At 30.7% G+C, this 25,020-nt stretch overlaps 2 protein-coding genes and 1 pseudogene across 4 annotated transcripts in view; 2 read left to right on the top strand and 1 right to left on the bottom strand.

Annotated features, from left to right (window-relative positions):
• Positions 1 to 25,020, bottom strand: part of LOC132939839 (lachesin) — a 197,684-nt gene that overhangs the window by 70,139 nt on the left and 102,525 nt on the right. The window lies entirely within an intron of this gene.
• Positions 1,212 to 12,220, top strand: LOC132938069 (alkaline phosphatase-like). Of its 2 annotated transcripts, XM_061004734.1 has the most exons (7): positions 1,212 to 1,478; positions 3,401 to 3,644; positions 8,995 to 9,215; positions 9,307 to 9,681; positions 9,742 to 9,934; positions 10,730 to 11,185; positions 11,404 to 12,220. In XM_061004734.1, exons 2-7 carry the CDS (start codon positions 3,566 to 3,568, stop codon positions 11,685 to 11,687), a joined length of 1,608 nt encoding a protein of 535 aa, XP_060860717.1. In that variant the 5' UTR covers positions 1,212 to 1,478; positions 3,401 to 3,565; the 3' UTR covers positions 11,688 to 12,220. The 2 variants fall into 2 exon arrangements, with proteins under 2 accessions (XP_060860717.1, XP_060860718.1); XM_061004735.1 differs by lacking the exon at positions 1,212 to 1,478 and having other exon boundaries at positions 3,389 to 3,644.
• Positions 14,261 to 19,396, top strand: LOC132938068 (membrane-bound alkaline phosphatase-like; annotated as a pseudogene).

Genomic DNA, 25,020 nt, shown 5'->3' with positions numbered 1-25,020 from the left:
AATTGGAATCCGAATTTGGGAAATGAAAAATAAACTAATTATGAGTCCATATTTGAGAAATGTAAAATATAAATACCAACCGTATACGTATAATACTGAGACATAATATATCGTTCAAACATTTGTTTGACTTTTTACCGGATACAAATTAAGATTGTAAAAGTAAAAATGAAAAGTACTCATTACTTACATACTTTCAATACTTCCTATTGGTTATTACACACATTAATGCATTAATAAAATGTTCTCAAAAATAACATTTTAACCACAAGCATGTACCTATACCATTTTTTGTTACATACAGTCCTAGTAAAAAGTTTTATTTGGACTCAGTTCGTAATCGTATGCAGTCTGTCACACACTCCTTCTCGATCCACTTTCATATTCTGCTTGTTATAATATTATAACTTTATTTTTTACATATTTTATTCTATTATCATTCAATAATTTATAATTTAGTATTTAATTATAACCATTAAATAATTTATGCTAAAAGTTATTAAAAATAAGTAATATATTACCGTATTAAAAATTAAAAATTAAAATTTTTTTTTTTATTTATTTAAGTAATTTACAATCTATACAACATTATGTACAATGAGCAAATAGGATATTTAATAATATAAAGTAACAGAATTTAACATTTGTGGGCCGGCACTAAAAATTAAAAATTAAGTCTTATATATTAGGTATTATGAATTATTTTATTATCAACGGCGCTGCCGTGGTCGTCTCGTTATTTATCACTTAAAAATATTATATGCTTTTAAATTTTATTTTTTTATGCATATTATCAGGAGCTGTACCACACACACTTTCTTACAATTTTTAGTCTCAGAGTCCTCCACAAACTTCCTACTCTTTGAGTATGCGCATTGTGCATTGAATACCACCATTGTAATCGCGTGGTAGAGCGCATACGACAATAGCGTTCCTTCATCGCTATTAGATAGCAATCTGCGGTAGACAAATAGGCCATTGCAAATATTGTGACTAAGCTAAACCTCGTTAAAATAAATAATAAAACATACTGTGTTTAAACATGAATAAATTGAAGACAAAAATAATAATAATTATGCGACTGATGACGGCTGTTTACCGAACACGACGTTGTATAATATGTAATAGGTATATTGTATGGATAATATAATAATATGCGTACGGACTAAAAACCGTATTATTTTCATTTCACACCTAATAACCTTCCCGAGAGTTTAGTGTAGTTGTTTGATAAAAAATATTCCTCCGGAAAACCGTTATCGCCTGCAGTATTGTCGCGCAGTAGACCCGTTCAATTTTCTTTTTTAATTATTTTTTAACAATTATATCCTTTTTCGCTGGTCGTTCCCCTATCGACCTATATCGGTACTACGCGATCTAAAGCAAAAGCGCGACGCGAAATGTCACAGCGACGGAAATTAGATGCGACGGCGTGGATTGGTCGAAGTGGCATAAATGTGTAATATAATATTATATAGGTAGGTATTATCTATTTATTTATCATGTTGTGTATATTATATAGCATTATATTTTGTAAATTACTTTTTTCGATTTCCATCACCGCGATCTCATTGTTGTTCCCTTTCATATTATTATATAGAATAACGTGTGTTCTTATCAGTTATAACTTTCAGTGCCGTCCCAAAGTTGTAACGAATAAACTAAATGAATGATTTTTCTCATAAAAGTATAAAATATAATATTTTAGAGCTCAATAGTACAAATGTACGCATTATTAATTCATGGGGTAGAAGTAATGCTCAAAAAGTTCCATTAGCCCATTAATAGATACATTATACCTCAATGTATAATGAAAAATGGATTTATTATGGTATAATATTCTATTCAACTATTGTATTATTTGTTGTACATTTTTGTTGGTTTTTAGATACAAAAACTCTCATCCAGTTATATTATTTTTTTTTTTTACTTATTTAATCTAGTCATCCGTTTTTAAATTTTAAATTTTAAATTTGTAAATTATAAACTCAATGATCGAATGAACCCGTAAGTATAATGCGTTCTATAATATACGTCAAACAGTGCATAACATTTCAATTAGATCCTGCAGAATGTTTATGTGTTATTTTCTATCATTGTTTTATAAATGTTTTTCAATTGTATACTTCAGATATTTAAGGATACTAAAAAACTATAAAGTACGGAGTTATTCATTTAACGTAAGACACATTATTTCAGAAAAAACCAACGTTTTTCAAAATATTTTTTTATATAATAAATTTTAACTCATTACAAAACAACATTTTTGGAAAAAAATGATATTTTTGCTATTTTACAATCGTTATTATTTTTAAAATTTTTTTTCTATTTTGAATGACAACATTCATTTTTAATTTCATATTCCGAAGCAGAAAATTATTTCATTTATTTTTATTTGCAAAATCAAATTTTGAACATGTATTTTATTTGTTACAAGTATATAAAGTTTAGGCGGACCAATATTTTTCGGAGTACCTAATCCTGTACCACTCACCTCTACTAATAAAAATATTAAAAATGTAAATACTTATGAATCACATAAACATTATAAACAACTTGTTCAAAATTCGATTTTTATGTGTCGAATCACTCCATTAAATATTTTTCCTTGAAACAATAGTAAAACAAATATATCTTTAAAAATGTTTATAGTTTTTGAAATAATATGATTGTCTTGCGTTAAATGGACCATTCTTTACAGTAATTCAATACAGAAAAAAAAATGTTAGTTGATTTTTGAATGTTTTTCTCGACGTGTGTTCTGTGCACAGAAATATGGAATATAGCCATGTAGGTACTAAGTCGTCAAAATATTGACTTAAAAATATAATGGATTGTATGATATTGTTACGTGGTAGTAACTATTAAGATGTGGTTCATCTCCGGTAAGGTAAATATTTTTTATAGCATATTACTATATCAGTGGTAGATTAATAGCAAACGGGGAAATACAGAAGAATTGCAGACAAACATATAAATATTCAGTATTTGTGTTGATGGTGGCGAAAGGGTGGATTTGACTTAAACACTATATTATTATATACCTATAATTCTCTACGTTTAAAACGTGATCACCGATACAGATTTGGATTAACGTATGTTTCCCCGCCCATTGCTCTTTACATATTGCATCATAAATGTCAACAAAAACAATATATTATGCGGCCCCAAATTTGTATAGGAGCGATTAAAAACAGAGACGATTATTAATATTGTAGGTCTTATCCGCATTACGTGGATCAATAAAGCGATTTAGAATAAAAATTTAACACTTGTGTGCCCAATCCTACTACTGCAGTGTACGTACTTAACCTATTCTTACAATTTTATGAGGATTACACGGTGAAGGCTCGCCGAGATAAAATAGGTTGCAAACATAAAATATCTTACTGTCACGCAGCGGCCGCTGTGTATTTAAGTACGCCGATCCAATCGTCGGCGATACATTCCGACGGAAACCGTTCTACCTCCGTCTTCATCTTTGTCTCCATCTCCGGAGCCGCGTGTCGCCGCCCACCATAAACTATATAAGTTTGGCGACACGTCTGCCAATCACCCATCAATCATGTGGACACTCGTCGTGTGTGCTGTTTTGGCCTGTGCGCTACAACAGGTGTCTGCAGCTACCACCGCTCAGGAGTCAGGTTCGTTCGTAGTTATTTATTTGATTTTGTTCACCGCAAGTTTATAACATATTATATTATATGCTATTTTATGTAATAATATATATTACAATAGTTCACTGTTCTTCGTAGGTACCGTGGTATTCATCTATATCTGTTACATTAATTGATGGTTTTATTTTTCGAGGTTTTGGTCCTCGGTAATAAAAACTCTATATGTGTGGTATTTTCTTTTTACAAAACGATTTATATTGGGTAGATGAATAATATAATATATTTTTATTTGTTAATTTTTGATAACGCAATACAACATTTTATACATGTTTTTTTTTACTGATGCTTAGTTGCTAAAGTTAGGTATTTTTTTTACACTGCTACAATACGACTTTGAAACGTAGTTAGAAATACGGTTTAAGAAATGTAAATTATAATATGAAATATTTACGTTTATTTTAAATTTTGCATTGTAGATATACGTAAATATATACACAGTATTACATACTATGGTGTATTCATTTGTTTGACTAATAAGATAAAAAATTCTCATAATCCTCTCTATATATTTACAACATTTACGAGATTGTACCACGTCTTGAATTATATCGTGTTATTTACGTATATGAATTAATGGATACCTTAACTTTTAATAAAATAGTTCTTCATTATGTTATACTAAATCTCAGGTACATACAATTTCCGCATGTCAGAATTATTTTTACAATTATTATTAAATACCTAATTCAAAAATGTTCAAACTACTTGTGATGTATATAATATATCTATTACAAATTAAAATACCTAGACAATATATATAATGAGTATTTGTGTAGAATAAGCTGTGTATGCTAATAAAGAATAATATAAAGAACAAATCATAAAACTTAAAAATATTAAACGAGAAGAAGAAACTCGTCCAGTAACAGATTAATAATGGACAATGTTAGGTAACCACTGTAAGTATAGCTAATTTTACATAATTTTTAGTGGAACCAATGGATTCTTTTCGGGATAGAAACAAAGTTTTTTAGAGTTAGGCTGTTTCCGTAATAGATAGTATCATATGACGCAGAAGCATGTTTGGACGAAATGTTGTAGATAGTAGATTGGTAGAAATTAATTTAAATTGACTATTGGTTATTTTGACTGGATTCATAATTCGACATTAGAAGATTGGCATGAGAAGGAGTTTATATTGTATACCCAATTATATGAAACGATGATCGATTTTAAATAGATGTTAAAATAATTTATTAAAATATTGTAAATTTTAAATTTCAAAAAGTATTACATAATATTATATCTTTCTTTCTAATACTTATAAAAAGTTATAATTTATAAACAAATACTTTATTATGAATAGGGATTTTCGAGTATGTATAAGAAATAATGCATACTATAAGAAAGAAGTTAAACATTTTATTTTTAATCACGATAGCAATAAATTATGCATTTGTTTAAACAAGTAAAATCCTACTTTGTTAAAATATATTTTGTTACATGTTTTTTCTTGTAAGAAAAATACACGAAATTATAATTAATAGCTGACCTTATACACTTGTTATATTATTACATGTCATTACGACAGGCGTTTGCTTATTGTTTTTAATTTAATTTTCCCATAAATAACATGAAAATTATTTACGACACTGGCAACATGTAATAATATATGTAATTGTACAAACCAATATTATTAGGTATTGCAATTAGCTTTTTAAAATAAAAACCTTTTTAAAAACAAATATGAAATTATAATACAAAAATGCTATGCTTCAAAAATACGAATTATGAACACGTATAATATCTATCTAATATTATATTTGCTAAAGACACATTTGAATATAAAAATTAATAGATTAACCGATATTTTGGATCTGTGAATTCAGAAGTAGACTTTTCGCGATGTTTTATGAAAAAGTGTGTATGATTTGTCTTTTTAACACTTTTCTTAAGTTTGGTTTCACGTCTGTCTGTGATCAAATCTTGCGCGCTCGATTTGAGGCACTTTTTGAAGATGAAAAATTCTGAAAATTGGTATAGACCTTGGTCTTGGATGACAATACAATAATCCGTTGTCATTTTGGGACATGGACCAAAAAAAAAAAAAGGATTGTCCCCACGACGTCGCCGTAATATCTCTCGCAGATATTGAACTTTCTCTCTTCCCCAAAAAAAACCGCAACCTCTTACGAAGCAAGTATAGGCGTGTCCTATCCATTATTATAATATCTATGGTAACAACGGTAATTATTACCAAATAACATTATACCGGTATTCTGATATAGGTACCGAAAACACCGGATACCGATATTCTTTAAACACTACAGTCAGCAGTGAAAATAAGAGCAACAGACTGTTCGTAACTTCATGTTCTACCGATGTGGTTGATTAGATCAATCTGTCCGCTGCCAAAATGAAAAATAAGTAAATTAAATTTCTTATCAAACTCCTTATCAATAAAAAGCAACATTTAAGAAAATCCCATTAAATCCTATCAAAAACTCAAAACCCAGAGTTTCCCCTTGACGGGGGACATCGTAGTGAATTTCCAAAATGGGGGGAGGGGGTGCCCCCGTTCCCTAAAGCGGAAAACTGTAGTCTTCAACTTAAAGAGGCGTTCCCCCTTAGCCCGAGGTCTTTAACTTGAATTCCCGCCGATTTATACTTAACTCAAAATGTGGGGGGGTGGGGGCTTTGGTTCCCTAATGGTGGAAATTCATCTGGGGCCTAAAAAGCTGAGATCCCCCTCGGTCCGGGGTCTCTTAGTCAAATACCCGCTAAGTTATGCTTGGTCAAAAAACAATGAAGAGAGAAGAGTCGCACCTGTTATGCGACAAATCGGTAACCAACTTTTACAAAACAGTAAGCATATTATGAAGAGTTTGGTCGACGCTCACAAGTACTTGGGAATTCTCAAAATAATCTTGAAACAAATCGAGAGCTTGGTGATATACATGCTTTTAAATTACTTTCAACTAAAAAGTAGAAAATAAAAAATAAAAAAAAAAATTTTAAAAACACACTTTTCCATAAAAACATTTAAAAAAAAATTTTAAAAATTGCACTAAAAAGACAAAAATAATTCTCTGTACTTAAAAATAATGAAAAATTTATTGATGAAAAATTTAAAAGTGTGTGGTGCATCATACAAAACATTAAAAGCCGAGCTAAGTCTCACATACACTTCTTTGTTCAATCCTGTTTATAAGATAGTGACTGGCAGTATATGTCAAGTATAAGAGCAAAATAATGAAAAATTTACTGATGAAAAATTTAAAAGCCAAGGAAAGTCTCACATACACTTCTTTGTTCAATCATGTTTATAAGATAGTGACTGGGAATATATGTCAAGTGTATGAGCACCACACACTTTTAAATTTTTCATCAATAAATTTTTCATTATTTTTAAGTACAGAGAATTATTTTTGTCTTTTTAGTGCAATTTTTAAAATTTTTTTTTAAATGTTTTTATGGAAAAGTGTGTTTTTAAAATTTTTTTTTTTATTTTTTATTAATACTATTGTTCATAATATTATTATAAGTACTGTAGTAATTATAAACATTTTATTGTGCGTTTCATTTGTTTTCAACGACTGTCTATTTAAAAAAAATACATATTACTCAAATGAGATCTATAGTCGAATGAACTCATAATAATCCATGTTTCGGCATTGAGAAATTGGAAAATTTACCCCAAGCGCAAGTTTTTATGCCAGAATCATCTACTAAAATATGTAGTTATTGTTTAAACATTTTAGAAATGCCATTTTACGAATCCGTTGAAGTATACTAAATACAACCAATTATATAGTATTATAAATGAGTGTATAAGTACTTCCGAAATATAATGTATCTGTTAATTTAGTTTAATCAGAGTTAAATACGTACCTACAGTAAAAAATGTGTGTACATAGTAAGTTACAACTAAAAGTATTGTCACCAATAAGATCAACGATCTCTCGATCTCTGGTTACGAATACATAGAGTATATGATCGATTTAAATTTTTTATAAATCTATAGTACAATATACTATATTATACATATTTTATTAATTAGGACCCGTATTTAAATTCCCTAATAACTATAAAATTTAACAATAAATGCCCTAAAAATGACTTTAAAAAATTACATATATTTTTTTTAATGGTACACAGGTACACGATTACTGAAACAATAGAAAAACAACGGTTTAACTTTTAAAATTTTTAAAACATTTTTATGTTATTAAATCCAACAATAATTCAAAATACCAAACTTAGGCGCCTATATAAATAAATATATAAACAGTTCTTATCCTGGAAATAAATGCGTTCACGATATATCTTTACTGAACTATTAGTTTTTTTTGTTTTATTCTCAATAACTTGTAAGACGTGCAGTAATAGTTGGATAATCGCTGGATATAGATAAAGACGTAATTTTAATATCGCATTAATATTAGGTTACATAAGTCCTAAATGTAATAGGTTAACTATTAAAGCAAATATTATAATATTTTAAGACTCTTAATTTTCACTTAAAGCTCGTACAATAAATTATAATATTTTATTTCACTAAAAATGAAAACATCAAAAAGTGTAAAATAAAAGTTTCCCCTTTGAAGTATCTGTTGCATGAGAATATGCGACGAACTATGCACTTAGAATGTATTGTCCTAGAACCCAGCACATCCAAAAAATAATGCACTTTGAATTAAAATCCGGGTTCTATACGACTATACATAAAGTAGGTAACTACATGTATTCCTATAATTTACGATGTTTATTTAATTTTTAGTAAGTAAGTAGGAGCTTGTTTTTCGATGTTCTTGAATTTTCATGCGGTGCGCCTTATATTGTGATTTGTGATGAATTGTATTCGAGGCCATATTATTACATAATAATATAGTAAACACACCATTATGGCCAAAATATAATAAAGCAATTATTATTATTCATGATTAAAAAGAATAACAAAAGTAATAGTTTGACTGTTAGATATTTGTCATACGTTCTTTTCTATTTTTGTGCGACCTACAATAAACGGCAAGCAAAATTGACATGATATTCTGATTTCTGGTATCCCATTCGAATATTTTACTATGTAGCTTGTTAAATGTATAGTCATACAATATTTAACTTCCAACATTTAAATACTTATAGTTTCAAAAGGTTTATTAACTTGAGATTAGTTATGTAAGTCATCTATATTAATTTCATATTATTTTAATAGCAGTTGGGTGATAGTTTTGATTATAAGATAACAAAACTGTATGTGAACACAATACAATTTGAAACTAGAGGTTAAGATTTTACGAACATTAATTCACCACATTCATTCATTCTAAATTCACTTTGTCTGTAATAAAATTGTAACAGTTAAATTCTTTATTAGATCCTAAATTCTGGATTGAAAATGGAAAACGAATGTTGGAGGCAAAGTCAAAACAACCACTGCGAACGAACAAAGCGAAGAATGTGATATTGTTTTTGGGAGATGGTATGTCATTGACAACATTGACGGCCGCTCGCATATTCAAAGGTCAGTTGCAAAATACGTCCGGTGAAAGCGAACACCTGAGCTTCGAACAGTTTCCGTTCACCGGAATATCAAAGGTAATAATTTTATAACAAAACAATTGTTATTAGAAAACACATAGTTCTCATAGATCCTTTATTTTACGTTTACCAAATCGGTTTCGAATAGACGTATTGTGTTGACAATCAAGTGGCCGATTCAGCATGTTCAGCCACGGCATATTTGTGTGGCGTCAAGACAAACAAAGGCACGATCGGTGTGACGTCTAAAGTTAACTTAGGAGATTGTCCATCATCGGTCCCTGAAGAGCACCGTGTGACTTCTATAATGCAATGGGCGCAATGGGCTGGGAAGGCGACTGGTATCGTGACCACGACCCGGGTAACACACGCATCCCCAGCTGGCTGTTACTCACAAACCGCGCACCGAGACTGGGAATCCGACGAAGATATGATAGCCAAATCAAATAGTACAACCAATATAACGCAGTGCGAAGACATAGCTAAACAGCTGATAACCAGAGAACCTGGGAAAAATTTCAAGGTTTGATAATCTGTTTAAAATCCTCTGGGAAATATGGTATTTACTTTTGTGTTTTCGTAGGTTATCATGGGTGGTGGTCGATATAATTTTATGAAGCAGGGAGTCAATTCCACCGGAAAACGTCATGACGAAGACTTAATCCAAAATTGGAAAAAGGACAAGAAGACTCGGTTTGGTGATAAAATCGCCAAGTACGTAACGACCAGACAGGAACTAATGGAAACGGATATGTCTAAAACCGATTTCGTGTTAGGTAAGGGAAAATTATTGAATATTACGATAATTGGATGCAAGTCATGATCATCCCAAAAATATATTGATAAGCAATTTTATTGTTACGGCAATTTAGCTGCAATATTATGTTATATATTTCAATAGGACGTGTCTTAGATCCCAAACGAAACTGAATTTACGTTATTGGGGTGACCATTATAACGTGCCGTTGATAGACATAAATAATATAATATATTTAATTGTTAATCAGTCATATTATATTTAGTTACGTCAGTTGTGACGCGCACCGTCGCCGGTTAGAAATCCGGCCACGGGTGGCACTTCTCTTCGGGCAGTCACGGTGACTGAGAGAGAGGCCACCAACCTCCACCTGGGCATGGAGATACCTACCACTAGAAAATTCTGCCAAACTAACAAACAAACAAGTTTAGACCTACAGTACCCTCCCCCACAGTCAAAAACCACCCAATGGGCCTAAGTTGCCATATTTAATTATTATTTATTACACTAAGCATAAATTATATAACAGTTGTAATCCAGTCATACGTATTACTTTACACAATTCACACAGAAATACAGATTTCACTAGACGTTAAAAATATTTAGTATTTTTTCATATAGGTAGTAAAATAAGTTTGTTGTTGTTGAAATACATTAAAATTATAAATTCGTGATGAAACAATTTACTGTTTTCATTCATTGCAAAGACAACGTTTTTTTTTTTATGTTGATTTGTCAAAATACTTTCTACACTTTTTTTATTTGACCAGAATTTTTCTGTTTATTATGTTCACCCACCACGAGAATTTTCCAGGTCTTTTTCAACCAGGCCACATGGACTACAGATTAAAATCAAATTTCGAGACGCAGCCGACGTTACAGGAAATGACCAGGAACGCTATACAGTTGCTCCAGAAAGAACCAAATGGTTACGTTCTTTTCGTAGAAGGTGGCCTCATCGATAAGGCACATCATAGGACGTGGGCGAGAATCGCACTTGACGAGACGTTAGAGTTTTCCAAAGCTGTGGCGGACGCTGTGGCGATGACTAGTGAAGACGACACATTGATCGTAGTGACTTCAGACCATGCGCACACCTTGTCGATGGCTGGTTACCCTAAACGAAATTCGAATATTCTCGGTTTATCGGGGTCAATGGCCACGGACAACATGACGTACACAACACTGAGCTACGCCAACGGTCCAAAAAGATCCTTCGTGAATGACAGCACGTCATGTCACAGAGTCAACGTGACTAACGAAGATATAAGTAATTACACCGAAACTATTTAACTACGACGCTTTTTTAATCACGAATTCTATCAATTATTTTGATATTATTATTATTTTGCGTTGAAAATCGTACCATAATAGTAATGGACCAAAAATAACACAATGATTGTAATTTATAATGAATATAATATTATAACAACGTGATTCCTGACATATTTCGTTCAATATTCTAATTTTGGTTGGTTTTTTTTCTAGAAAAAGTCGACTTTTTATATCCAAGTCTGGTCGATTTATCCGACGAGACTCACGGAGGAGATGATGTTATGGTATTTGCGAGAGGTCCTATGTCACATTTATTCACCGGAAACTACGAGCAAAATCAAATTGCTCTTGGTATGGCAATGGCTGCTGGCATTTCCACGAATTTCCCAACTGCTGACTCTACTAGTGGTGCCATTTCACCTTTTAATTTTGCTGGACAAACTATTCTTGCAGTATTATTGTTGGCCCTCGTTGGAATTTTACAGGCTAGCTTATAAATCTCACCAAAAAAAAAGTATTACGATATCATTATAACTGATTTTTTTATTTGTAAGTCATAAATATTATTTAGATTAATTAATATATATTTAAATTATATCATATAAGCCTTTTTATTTATAGATTATAGAAAAGTGTGTTTCTATATTGTTTGTTTATTTCTAGTGGCCACTTGATATTTAATAACAAATTTATTTTCTGTAACCAAAGGCAACAAAAAAATATTTGATTTTCGTGAACTTAAACGAATTTAATGTTTGTGCCACCCAATGAAAATCGTGTAGGAATTGAAAAACGAAGCCATGATGCTCCCCAAGTCTCCGAGAAATATGTGTGCGAAATTTGGTTCTGATTGGTTCAGTATTTAACAAGTCTGTAAGCCGCATACAAACATACATTAATTTTGATATATCTATTGACAAATTTACAGTGTATAATAATTTAATAATAATGTTTGTTACGTATTATATAACAATATTTTATAAGTACATATAAATAGGTGATCAAATATAGTAACGCTTGTTGGTTGAAATACTGAGTTGTATTTTATAAACGTAAACAACCACCGTCCGGAGTACTTAATTCACGCAACAGGTATTGACTTCAACGGAAATAGCTACTTCCGACCACCGATCAATGTTGAATAGTTAATTTCTAGCCGAATACCTTATGGCCCTATAGTGGTTTGTTCATTGGAATTTCCGAAAACTCCTAATGAATGTACATTCGTAAATTGTAAACATGTTTAATTGATAATCGGTTTGAATTTTAATAGCCCAATCCGTATTAAAATTATTAGTTTTAATAATTAATATAGGCATCTTTATTGATTAATTTTAGAGACGTGTTCTAAATTTATTGATGAAAAACAAAATTATTGTATTGTGTAGGTATATGATTCAATAAAATATAATGTGTCAGTAAATTGTCAGAAATTTTTAGAAATTGTGTGCTGCACCTTGTCGGCTTAAACAATTTATTACACAATGCAAATGCTAACATTTGAATAATTCATCTAGGCTGGTATCGAGACGTTTGAATTTGTTCGTAATTTAATAAACGTTAAAGACGTGTGCAGCAAACTTAGCGTAAAAAGTCTGTGCAAGTCTGTGTAATCGTTTTTACCTTTTCTTTACATTTTTTTTCACGACATAGACGTTCTAGTAAGTAGAAACTGACAACTTTAACAAGTGTATCCCTTGTACACCTACTAACTCAAACGCCCGTTAAACTATACGTAGATTGGGTTTTCCACTAGAGTTTTCTCCACGGGAATAAAAAAAAAACCCGTTCTTCGATTACACCATTCTAAGTCTTCTCCCGGTCTGGATAACTTTACTTTGATTATTAGTTTATAGATATAGCGGTCTAATAAATATTCGCACGTAAGTGGTCTCTGTACGTGACAGCGTAATTTGCATATCGCGTTGTAAACGTGTGTGAATACTTATTATTATAATATTTCGTATGCGTCGCGCGCTCAGCCCGCACACAAATACGTCTTTAAACCACCCATAAACGAACAAGCTAAAATTTTTCGGATGACAGTTACACAGCTCTCGAAATCTAAATTGAATATTATATTTTTCTTGAAGAACTCGCGTCGTTTTAAAACGGTGTAATATAAGACGTATAATACACTCTAATGTAGGGTTGTAAATAAAATAAAATTGTTAAATCAAAGTATAGTACCCACACATCACAACACTATACTCTTCCCCGTCACATTAATCATAGCTGTGTTTTATGAGGAAAAAATTAGTCGGTCACATTATTCTATCATAATTCAGCGCGTCAGATATTACGTTTTGAGTAAATACGTTGTTGAATAATAATAATCCTATGCAAGGACGCTTTGTAATTTGTATACCTTATACGTTGGTAATTTATTTATTTCTCAAATAAAAATCCTATCGTCATCACGAAGAGTTAACGGCGCAAGTTAAACCTACACAATTAACATAGGTAGGTACCTAACGAAAAAAACATTAACAATAAAACAATTTAGTACAATTAAATGCCTCGTAAACAATAACAATTAGGACGTTGGTATTAATATGTTCTATGATAACGTTTGTCGGTGCAATTGTCATAATTATTATCAATAAGGTCATACCCAATATTTTGATATGCAGATCAATATTAATATTTTTTATAACAAAATTTATTTTTTCCCTGTCAAATAGATTTAAATTGTAATAATACAATAGTACAAGATACAAGGTTTTTATAAGTTAAAAGTTATTCTTATAGCGATTTAAAAATATCAAAAATACGTATGCTTATTTTTAAAATTATTTGAATTTCTAATTTTTACGAAAAAAATCGGCAAAACCACAAGCATTTGCAAATTATCTTGTACTTAAAAATTCATAATATTTTCAATTTGAATTCCGTAGGAATAGTAATTTTAAAACTAGGTTTCACAAAATTTGTTACCTGCTCTATGGATAATTAAATACATAAAAAATGTTTTTTTATAATCATTTGGAAATTTTTTTATTATGAAATCCATTTAAATAAAATGTATTACGTTTATTTTTAATTTTAATACACATTAACATTTTCAAAATTGTTATACTTGTCTTATATTATATACATAAAATATTATAACACTATCATAAGAAATAAAGTCTGACATACACTCTCCACTCAGAATTATACATATTTCTATACAAACTAGTATCGCACATGAAAACCAAATATAAATAAAATAAATATGGTAATTAATCAGACATTCAGTTTTTGAGCGATGTGATAAAATTAATATTATACGACGAATAAGAATATCCATAATATTAAAAAGTTCACTACTTCTGATAGAGACAGTGGACGGATTATCTGGCTTAAACACTCACACCTATTTACTCTTGACGTTAAAAACGTGATTATCGATACAGTTTAGGATTTACGTTTCCCAACCCATTGCTTTTTCAAGTATCGATAATATATTAATGTTATATTAACCTCGTCGGTTGTGGCTGTACCAAAGATTAAAACAAAATTAATAAAAAGATTATTAGCTTTATACAGATTACGTTAATCAATAATGATTTAAACTAAAATGTAGTACTTGTACGCCAAACCCTGTACGTATTTTAATTAATGACGATTATATGTTTTCAAAGGTATGTCATGATAAAATAGTTCAAAAACAAAGAATATCTTAATGCCATGCTTCAGAGTATTTAAGTTCGCTTGTAAACTAGGCAGTGAAATAGTGAGGTGAAAACGATTTTACTTCTAACTATTTCTTTCATGCTTACGTCTTCAGAACTGAGTGTTGAAATCTACTATTAAGTCTAATAAGTTTGGTGACACATCCGTCAACCAATCAATTATGTGGACATTCATCGTGTGCTTTTTGGTCTGTGCGCTACAGGTGTCTGCAGCCGCCACCGTTCAGGAGTCAGGTACACTCCTAGTTATCTACTAATCGATTTAATATTATTTGGTAACCAAAAGTTTACTATGTTATAAGATAGGTATACATAATATTATACTCTAACCATTAAGTATAAATCATAATAGAATTTATGTTTATGTCAAGTAGAGTATGTAGAAACTAAACATTATCTGCATATTGTATTATTGTATAATGTTAATTTTGTTGAATGGATAATTTAATTAATTTAAATATAATATATTTTTAGGTCCTTTACTTTACAAAAATATTTTTTTTACGATGTTGTCAATCAAAACATTAAAATTATAGTTTGAATAAGGAACACGTTGCTATTTTTTCGCTCATTAAAATCATAATATACATTTGAATTTGTTTTAACATTTAGTACACAGTAACATATATTACTGTAAAGACTAAAGAGTAATGCTAGTTCAAAACAATATTCGAAACAAGAGGACAACAATTTTTATAGTATTATTATATTAAAAAAAAAAAGAAAAATTCATTACTTCATGTACTTTGTCTATAATGATATTATATTTGAAGACTTTTAATTTTCACTTGAAGCTCGTATGTACAAGGAATTATAATGTAATGTACTAAAAATACCTACGTATAATCCTATTATTTACAAAGTTTATTTCGTTTTTATTACGTAAGTAGGTGCTTGTTTTTCGATGTTCTCGAATTTTCACGTGGTGTGCCTCATATTGTGATTTGTAATTGTATTCGAGGCCACATCGTTATATAATATAGTAATAAACACACCGCTGTGACTAAAATATAATATAACAATTATTATTATTATCCATGATTAAAAAGAATAACAGAAGTAACAGTATGACTGTTAGATATTTAGCATACATTCTTTTCTATTTTTGTGTGACCTGCAATAAACGGCATGCAAAATTGACATGATATTCTGATTTCTGATATCCCATTCGAATATTTTATTATGTAGCTACCAACATTTAAATACTTATAGTTTCAAAAGGTTTATTAACTTGAGATTAGTTATGTAAGTCATCAATATTAATTTCATATTATTTTAATAGCAGTTGGGTGATAGTTTTGATTATAAGATAACAAAACTGAATGTGAACACAATACAATTTGAAACTAGAGGTTAAGATTTTACGAACATTAATTCACCACATTCATTCATTCTAAATTCACTTTGTCTGTAATAAAATTGTAACAGTTAAATTCTTTATTAGATCCTAAATTCTGGATTGAAAATGGAAAACGAATGTTGGAGGCAAAGTCAAAACAACCACTGCGGACGAACAAAGCGAAGAATGTGATATTGTTTTTGGGAGATGGTATGTCATTGACAACATTGACGGCCGCTCGCATATTCAAAGGTCAGTTGCAAAATACGTCCGGTGAAAGCGAACACCTGAGCTTCGAACAGTTTCCGTTCACCGGAATATCAAAGGTAATAATTTTATAACAAAACAATTGTTATTAGAAAACACATAGTTCTCATAGATCCTTTATATTACGTTTACCAAATCGGTTTCGAATAGACGTATTGTGTTGACAATCAAGTTGCCGATTCAGCATGTTCAGCCACGGCATATTTGTGTGGCGTCAAGGCAAACAAAGGCACGATCGGTGTGACGTCTAAAGTTCACTTTGGAGATTGTCCATCATCGGTACCCGAAGAGCACCGTGTGACTTCTATAATGCAATGGGCGCAATGGGCTGGGAAGGCGACTGGCTTCGTGACCAACACCCGGGTTACTGATGCATCCTCAGCTGGTTGTTATGCACAAACCGCGCACCGAGACTGGGAATCTGACGTAGATATGATAAAGGTCTCCAATGGAAAAACGAACATCACACGGTGTGAAGATATAGGTAAACAGCTGATAACAAAAGAGCCCGGTAGAAATTTCAAGGTATGATAATTTGTTGAAACTTCTAGCAGAAAATATGTTATATATTTTTATTTTTTCTTAGGTTATCATGGGCGGTGGTCGCGATAAACTTATGATGCAGGGAGTCAATTCCACGGGAATAAGATCGGACGAAGACTTAGTTATCAGTTGGAAGAACGACAAGCGAACTAGGTTCAGTGATAAAATCTCCAAGTACGTGACGACTAGAGATGAATTAGCGAAAACAGATATGACTCAAACTGATTTTGTGTTAGGTAAGAATAACTTATTTATTATTTTTATATGTAAAATAGTGTGCGTAAAACTATTTTGATCTTGATAACTATTACTTCATAATAATCATCAGGTAACTTGCAGCCAAAACAAAAATCTGGTTGAGTTGTTATCATTATTGTGACCTCTATAATAATGTGCCATTATTGTCAGTCAAACATGCAAAATAATATGAATTCATATAATATAATATGATACATATACGTTCTTATGTTTAGCTTAATTCAAACATACTAACTAGTTTATAAGTTTTTAACTATATCCTTGCAGCTTTGGTTGTTAGAAACGAATAAAAATAGTCTGTGTTAATAGGTTTATGTAAGCAGGTCATAGTTAAGTTGCATCCAGACAGGTTAGGTCTGGTATAATTAAATAGCTTTTGTGTTGTATGTTACTTGAAGGGTAATGCCAAAATATTTGTTAACATTTTTATATTTTACCAGAATGTTACTGTTTATTGTTGTGTTCTCCTGTTCCGTGCATTTTTCAGGTCTTTTTCATCGGGATCACATGGATTACAGGTTAAAATCCAATTTCGAGACGCAGCCCACGTTACAGGAAATGACCAGGAACGCTATTCAGCTGCTTCAGAAAGAACCTAATGGTTACGTTCTTTTCGTAGAAGGTGGCCTCATCGATAAGGCCCATCATGAGACGTGGGCGAGAATCGCACTTGACGAGACGTTAGAGTTTTCCAAAGCTGTGGCGAACGCTGTGGCGATGACTAGTGAAGACGACACATTAATTGTGGTGACTTCGGACCACGCGCACACCATGTCGATGGCTGGTTACCCTAAACGAAATGCGAATATTCTCGGTTTATCGGGATCAATGGCAACGGACAACATGATGTACACAACACTGAGCTACGCCATCGGTCCGAAAAAATCTTTCACATATGATAACACGTGTCACAGAGTCAACGTGACGGAAGAAGATTTAAGTAAATAGTATATATTCAAACAATACAACAACCTATACATTGTTTTATTTAATGTACTTTAATCACGAATTGTGTCTTTTTCTTTAAACTATATTATTTCGTGTTGAAAATTATATGATAATAATTAATTATGGGCTAAAAATGAAATAATTATATTTATTTTTATTATTATTTATAATGGAGATATTATTATTATGACAACGAGCAATATTCTAATTTGAGTGGTTTTTTCTAGAAAAAATTGACTATCAATATCCAAGTCTGGTTGATCGGTCCCAGAATCCACATGGAGGCGACGATGTAATGGTATTTGCGAGGGGTCCTATGTCCTATTTATTCACCGGAAACTACGAGCAAAATCAAATTGCTCTAGGAATAGCTATGGCAGTTGGTATTTCTACGGATCCTCCAACTTATGGCTCCAATATCGGTAACGTTGTTCGATTGCAATTCACCGGACAATCAATTCTTACTATTATCACATTGATAAGTCTCATGAGAATTTTGCAGTACAACTCATAAAAGATTTCAAAAAGGATATTACAATATATATAACATTATAACGTAGTTTTATTTGTAAGTCATTGCGTATTTATAATATGTATTATTTTGTATTATATTTACATATTTTACATAAAAAAATATAACTTAACACAATTTTATGTTAATAAGATTTTACAAATGTGGTATAATAGTTAAAGCATTTGAACATTATTTAATACAGTGAAACTTCCATATCGCGAAGTCTCATGGTAACAAAAAAAAAAATCGCATTATAGAGAATTTCGATAAATATAATTAAATAATTTGGTTCTAATTTGGTTTAGTTCTGAAAACTATTTCGTTAAAGAAAAATGTTTGTTAAATGGAAGTTCGTTATAAGGAATTTTCACTGTATCATTTATTTGCGAATAAATTTAAATTACTGTTACAGGTGAGAGATACTACACTAATATTCATTAAATTGTGGTTGTCATAATAATATTGAAAAATTCTTAAAGTTTATTTTTATATGTATTGATTATAGACTATTATGATTAATGATTAATTAATAATATTTGAATTGTACATAATATTTAACAGATCACATTTTTCATAACTTTAAGTACCTACATTATAAATACTTTTTTGGTACTTATGTAACAGCGTAGGTGTTCGAATATAGATCGTTTGTTATTTTCAGTATTTGCTTAAACGTTTTAGAAATTGTATAGATCGTGGTTTTAAGACTATTTTATATTCCATAATTTAAATTTGAATAATTTATTTAGGCACGTATTATAAAAAAAAATTTAAACACGATTGTAAGAGTAAAAAAAGTAATAACTGTATTACTAAAAAATACGTGTAAATGTAAAAGACCGAAATGGTGAAATGTTATCTCTTAGTTATAAGATGTACAGTATATCTCTATATCCTCGCATATCACTTAAATACTCAGTCTCACGACTTCCTATTCGGGTTGCTAATAGAATTCCGTCTGATCTGCACGGTGAAAAAATGTTCTTCGATCACGTTTGTGATTTTTAGTAGGTACGAAAACAATAAAATTATATTTGGCTCGTGAATCATAACATTTTAGACGTTGATATTTTCGAAAGTGTAATTAACAATGGTTATATTCGTTTATGCACAAAATTTGCGTGACGAGTTTAGATTTTAATCGAAATTCAAACGCAAAAAAGAGTTTATTTCATTTTTTCAACATTATAAATAAATAGTAAATAATAATATACCTGCGCGACTAGCTTACGTGGACGATTCGCTTAGTAAGACAATGGGTATGGGATCCGATAAATATATTTTATTCACATCACGTGTGTTCAGTTTTGTTTAAAACTTTTTTTTCACATCTCTGAGTACCTAACACATTCATTACCATTTTCTATAAGTATCTATACACGTGAAATATAACATTATAACACCGTCTGGATCGTCCAATAAGACAGTTTAACATTTTATGTACCTTCATTGAATATTTATTTGTAAGTATATAATAATATGTATTATGTCTTATTTATTAGCCGAAGTGTGAGTAAATTGCATATTATATAACATTTTAAGCAGCAAAATATTGTCTAAAACGAAAGGTTCGTTACAAGAATAAATATTAAATATTAAACTGTTGCGTTTGCGGAGTACATAGTATTATAATAGTATAATAATGTGGGTATTAGTTAGGTAGGTAATACGTTTTTCGATAAGATTTGTTAAAATTTATGGTATTGTATTATGTTCTTTTAAGAATGCGTAATATTTGTAGTAATTCGATCTAAGCATCGCCAGACAATAATAGTTATAATAACAATAATAATATCATTACAATATTATTATTATAACGGTATAGACCAAACACTGCTAAATGCTAATGCCACGCATTATTATTATTATAAACTGCGTAGGTATTATGTTTTACAGTTCGTGGGCACACCGCCGAAAAAGACAAAAACATTATTATTGTTATTTTTTTTTATTTTCATAATATTATGCAGCAGCAGCGTATATCGGAGCATTTGAATTATCGTTGATAAACGACGACGACTATACGACGACTATACGACGACTATACGACGACTATACGACGACTACGACGACGAACCAGGAGCCCCCCGTGCCTAGCGTGACGAGTCGTAATATATTATTATATCTGTTTGTGTCGAGTACGGTTTTCGGTAATTCGAGACCGTACATGTACATCATGAATAGCGAATAAAATAATGAATACGTATAATATTTATGATGAACCTTTGAGGGGACGGGGCGGAGGGACATTGTCACGCGATGATTTATGTAAAAACGACGGCGCCGGTGTTTTATAGGGACTTAGGGTTAAACATTTAAACGTTATTAAAAAAAAATAAAAAAAAACCTATATGATTACGGATCGCGTTCTGTCTTCGGGTTGAACGTCTCGAACGATGTTTTATTTTTCGTGTAACAATAATGGTATATGCGTAAAATGTCTTCGCGACGACAACGACGATTTTTAAACGTATTATTATTATTATTACTATTTTAAATGTATTATTATTACTGAGCACGCGTTTGTCATTTCGTCACGTGTTTTATAGAAATGCGTCCTATTTGACCTTTATTTGCCCCTTTGTAGACCACCGGCGATTGTATTATAGATGTGCTAAGTTGGTAATCAAGCTAACCCGTCCTGAAATTATTACTATCGTTATGGTACCTATATCGAAAGGTGTTGTAGAGAATCTTGAAAACCGCAAACATCGTCTACGCCTGCTGGTTGGGAGGAGGTGAAGTGACTTCACGGCCGTCGTCACACTCGAGTTTTCAAGATTATGAGAGGAAATCAAAACAACAAATAGTATCTTGTACACTTCATATGCGCAACATATTATTAACATTATATTACAATTATCTCGGATTTCTGAATTTATTATGTCTGATCGATGCGCGATGATTATATACAATCTTGAACATTATGGGCACCAAAGTGGTTTACAAAATTACTTCGGATTAAAAATATTTAAAGTATTTAACACGACTCAAATAATGTTTTTTTTTAAGCGGTTTTACTCGGGAGTCAACAACAGTGCGCGTGATAATGATATCGATATTATACAACTATTATAATATTATATATAAAGGGACAACCTTAACAGTATCCAGCGAATTGATCGCATAGTTGCACAAATATAATGATATGCGTTGTTGGGTGTAGGATTTTAAAACAAATCGTTATACCACATTTAGTAATACTGTACTCAAATTGATATTTAATAAGAAAGCACGAAGTCGTGGCAAAATAAAATATTACGTAAGATCTAGGTCAGACCAAGGTCAGATTTAACATGTCTGTTCGAAAATATCTAATTAAAAATATTACTCATTAATTTATTTAAATATTAGTACCTACTATTTATTACACAATAACGATTGACATAATACTCGATAGTAATACACTACTAAGATAAATGATAATACAATAGAATAGATACTAAATAAAACTGAATTGATTTATACAAGTATTTAAAGACTGCTAAAAAGAATCAAAATCAAAATTAATTACCTAAAATTATTAAAAAATTTGCAGGACAGTTTAAAATGTAGTTTTTATTGGAAAGCATATTTTGGTTAATAGGTTTTGGATATCTTGTAAGTAAATTGACGGAGTTTATTTTGAAGCGGATAAGAGAAAGGATTTCAGGATAATCAATAACACCTAAATAATATATTAATATTGGTTACTATTTATTACTTATGTAAGAACCGAGGAAGCAAAAATTAACACCTGTCATTAAGTGAAGACAATATTAAGAAAATTAAGTAGATACCTTTATGGCACAACCCATGGATGGGCCCTAGAACATTACATTTAAATGAAATAGAGAAATAACAAATTATTTTGTACTGATTAGATGGCTTCGTCTTGCACAGATGTATTATAAATACAAATAAAATGGGAATATTCTAGATTGAGGCAAACAAGAGAACTACAATAAAGTGTTTTCAAAGCATCTAGATCAATGTATGAACGATATATGTTCTTTTAATAAGTCGTACGTTGAGCATAACTGTATTGTTGATAATTTCAGTATAATTGGTGAAATTTAATTTCGTGTCAAACATTTCATCGATATCTTTAAAGTCAGATACTAGACGAAGGTTTAATCCACAGATCGAGTATGTATTTAATATTAATTGAGTTTGTTGATTAATGGGTATAAAATTTACATTTATCAATGTTTAGTATTAGGCAGTTGTTGGTGGACCATTTCTCAAAGTTATTGATAACACAACACAATGAAGATTAACTTCGTCCTGATTTGTTCATATTATGTTCATGGGCTTTCCATCGCCTGCGAACAGAAACATTTGAGAGTGCTGGATGACGCTAGATTGGGAGATTATATATATATATATTAGATGGGAAAATGATAACCTTGCGAGGCACTGAATTGGCAGATCCAAAATGTGAATGTCGGTAATTAGTTAGATAATAATATGACAATTAGCAAGAAAAGAACAAAACCACGATATTGTAATATTATGTATTACTAAATAATGTGTAATTGTCCACAAGTATTTAAATCTTAAATCTGTTTATAAAATAGTTTACTGTATGTATTAAGCCACACACCCTATGTGACTATGTGAGTAATATGTGGCGGGGAAAAAAGTCCAAGATTCCTATAATATATAGTTATAATTATATCGTATATTTTGAACTTGGTTGGTCTATAATTCTGCACACGTTTCATATCGTCGCTAAATGCCAATATTTTAACTATTACCGTCAATGCATAATGTAGAACGTACTCGTTAAAAAAAGCCGTGGCAAATGTGTTACGTTGGTTATAAATTTGGAATACGGGTCAGACAAGTACAGCATTTTAGTGTAAGTATCGGGTTTGTCCAAATCAAAAGTGGATATTAAAGTTTAAAACTATAATCAGTTCAAAGTAATCGCGTGTTCAAATGTTCAATATGTGAACAGTGTACGCGAGACTGACAAACTTGATTTTAATAATTAAATTTATTTAAGTTAGGTAACTGACAGAGTTAAGTTTCTGATTATAATCAATGATAATTCAAAGTTGACAGATAGATTTTGAAACTCTGAGAGTAGGAATCTAAAATCAAAGTTCAAATATTATTTTTATTATTATGACTTCGGATGGCAAAATATAAGGAGACAATTCAAGATGGCTGATTTAGTTTTAAGGAAACATGTGTAAACATCAATACCTAGCATGTTTTATTACTCGTGCGATACGAAAATAATTTATATAAGTGGAGAAGAAACATACCAGAGAACTTCAAAGTCTGTGAGTGTGTAATAATAATATTAATACTCTGTGTGGTATTATTATAATATATATGACATACAATTTTTGAGTGGTTTGCATTGCGGTACCTAATTATGGTAGAATTAAAAGGAAAATTAGAAATATTATAATATCAATATATGCGATACATTACAATTTTACTTAGTGGCCATAGTTCTTTACGACAAACAGTGGCGGCATTTCGGCGGAATCAATTTCGTCATTTTGTTGTAATTAAAAAAAAAGCCGTAGACATTGTATGGATTTCAAATTATTTAGTTTATTTTAAAGCTATTAATAAACAATTGAAATTGGTGACTGTTCAATTAAATTTTAATCCTTCTTTAAAGAGCTTGAAAATTAAGTAAAAGGTTCCAAATAAGTTGTTATTAGGTACTATAATTCAAAGAAAAAGTTTAGCATATAGCCACATTAATTTTGTACAAGTGTTTGAAGTTGAAATCGATGGAACACCATGTATAATAGATGAACTTCAATCATCTACGAAGTAGGAAATACGTGAAACTTACGTTGCTTACTAACATCAATACGTTTAAAAGTTGAAAACTCGTTATTTAATTATATTAAATTCCATTAATTTATTTACACAGGCTACGAGATTTAATGAATTTATGGGATAGTTAATGGACTATTCATTTATTTATGCAGGTTACGGATATTATATTTTAATAAATTTGTGCGACATCATGTCATTTTTTTTGTGTGGCAAAAGGCTATGCATTTTGGGTGATGATGACATGTGTTATTGTTTAGTAGGTAAAGGAAAGCGCAGTTATTAAGTTATATCAATATGGAGGCGACTTTTTAGTATGGTGGGGGGGGGGGGGCACCCTCTAGTCCAGAAGTGACGCTACGTGCCATAAATTACCTTATTTTTAAATTTTTGTTTTCGTGCGTGCCATTTATAATCATGTAAAATATTATATAATGTATAATATAATATTGCGTTCAGTATGTTATCTATGTTTTAAAGAATCTAATATTTACTGA

Source organism: Metopolophium dirhodum, chromosome 2 (genome assembly GCF_019925205.1).
Source record: "Metopolophium dirhodum isolate CAU chromosome 2, ASM1992520v1, whole genome shotgun sequence".
NCBI classification, from domain to species: Eukaryota; Metazoa; Arthropoda; class Insecta; order Hemiptera; family Aphididae; genus Metopolophium; species Metopolophium dirhodum.
This window is presented reverse-complemented; position numbering and strand designations above follow the sequence as displayed.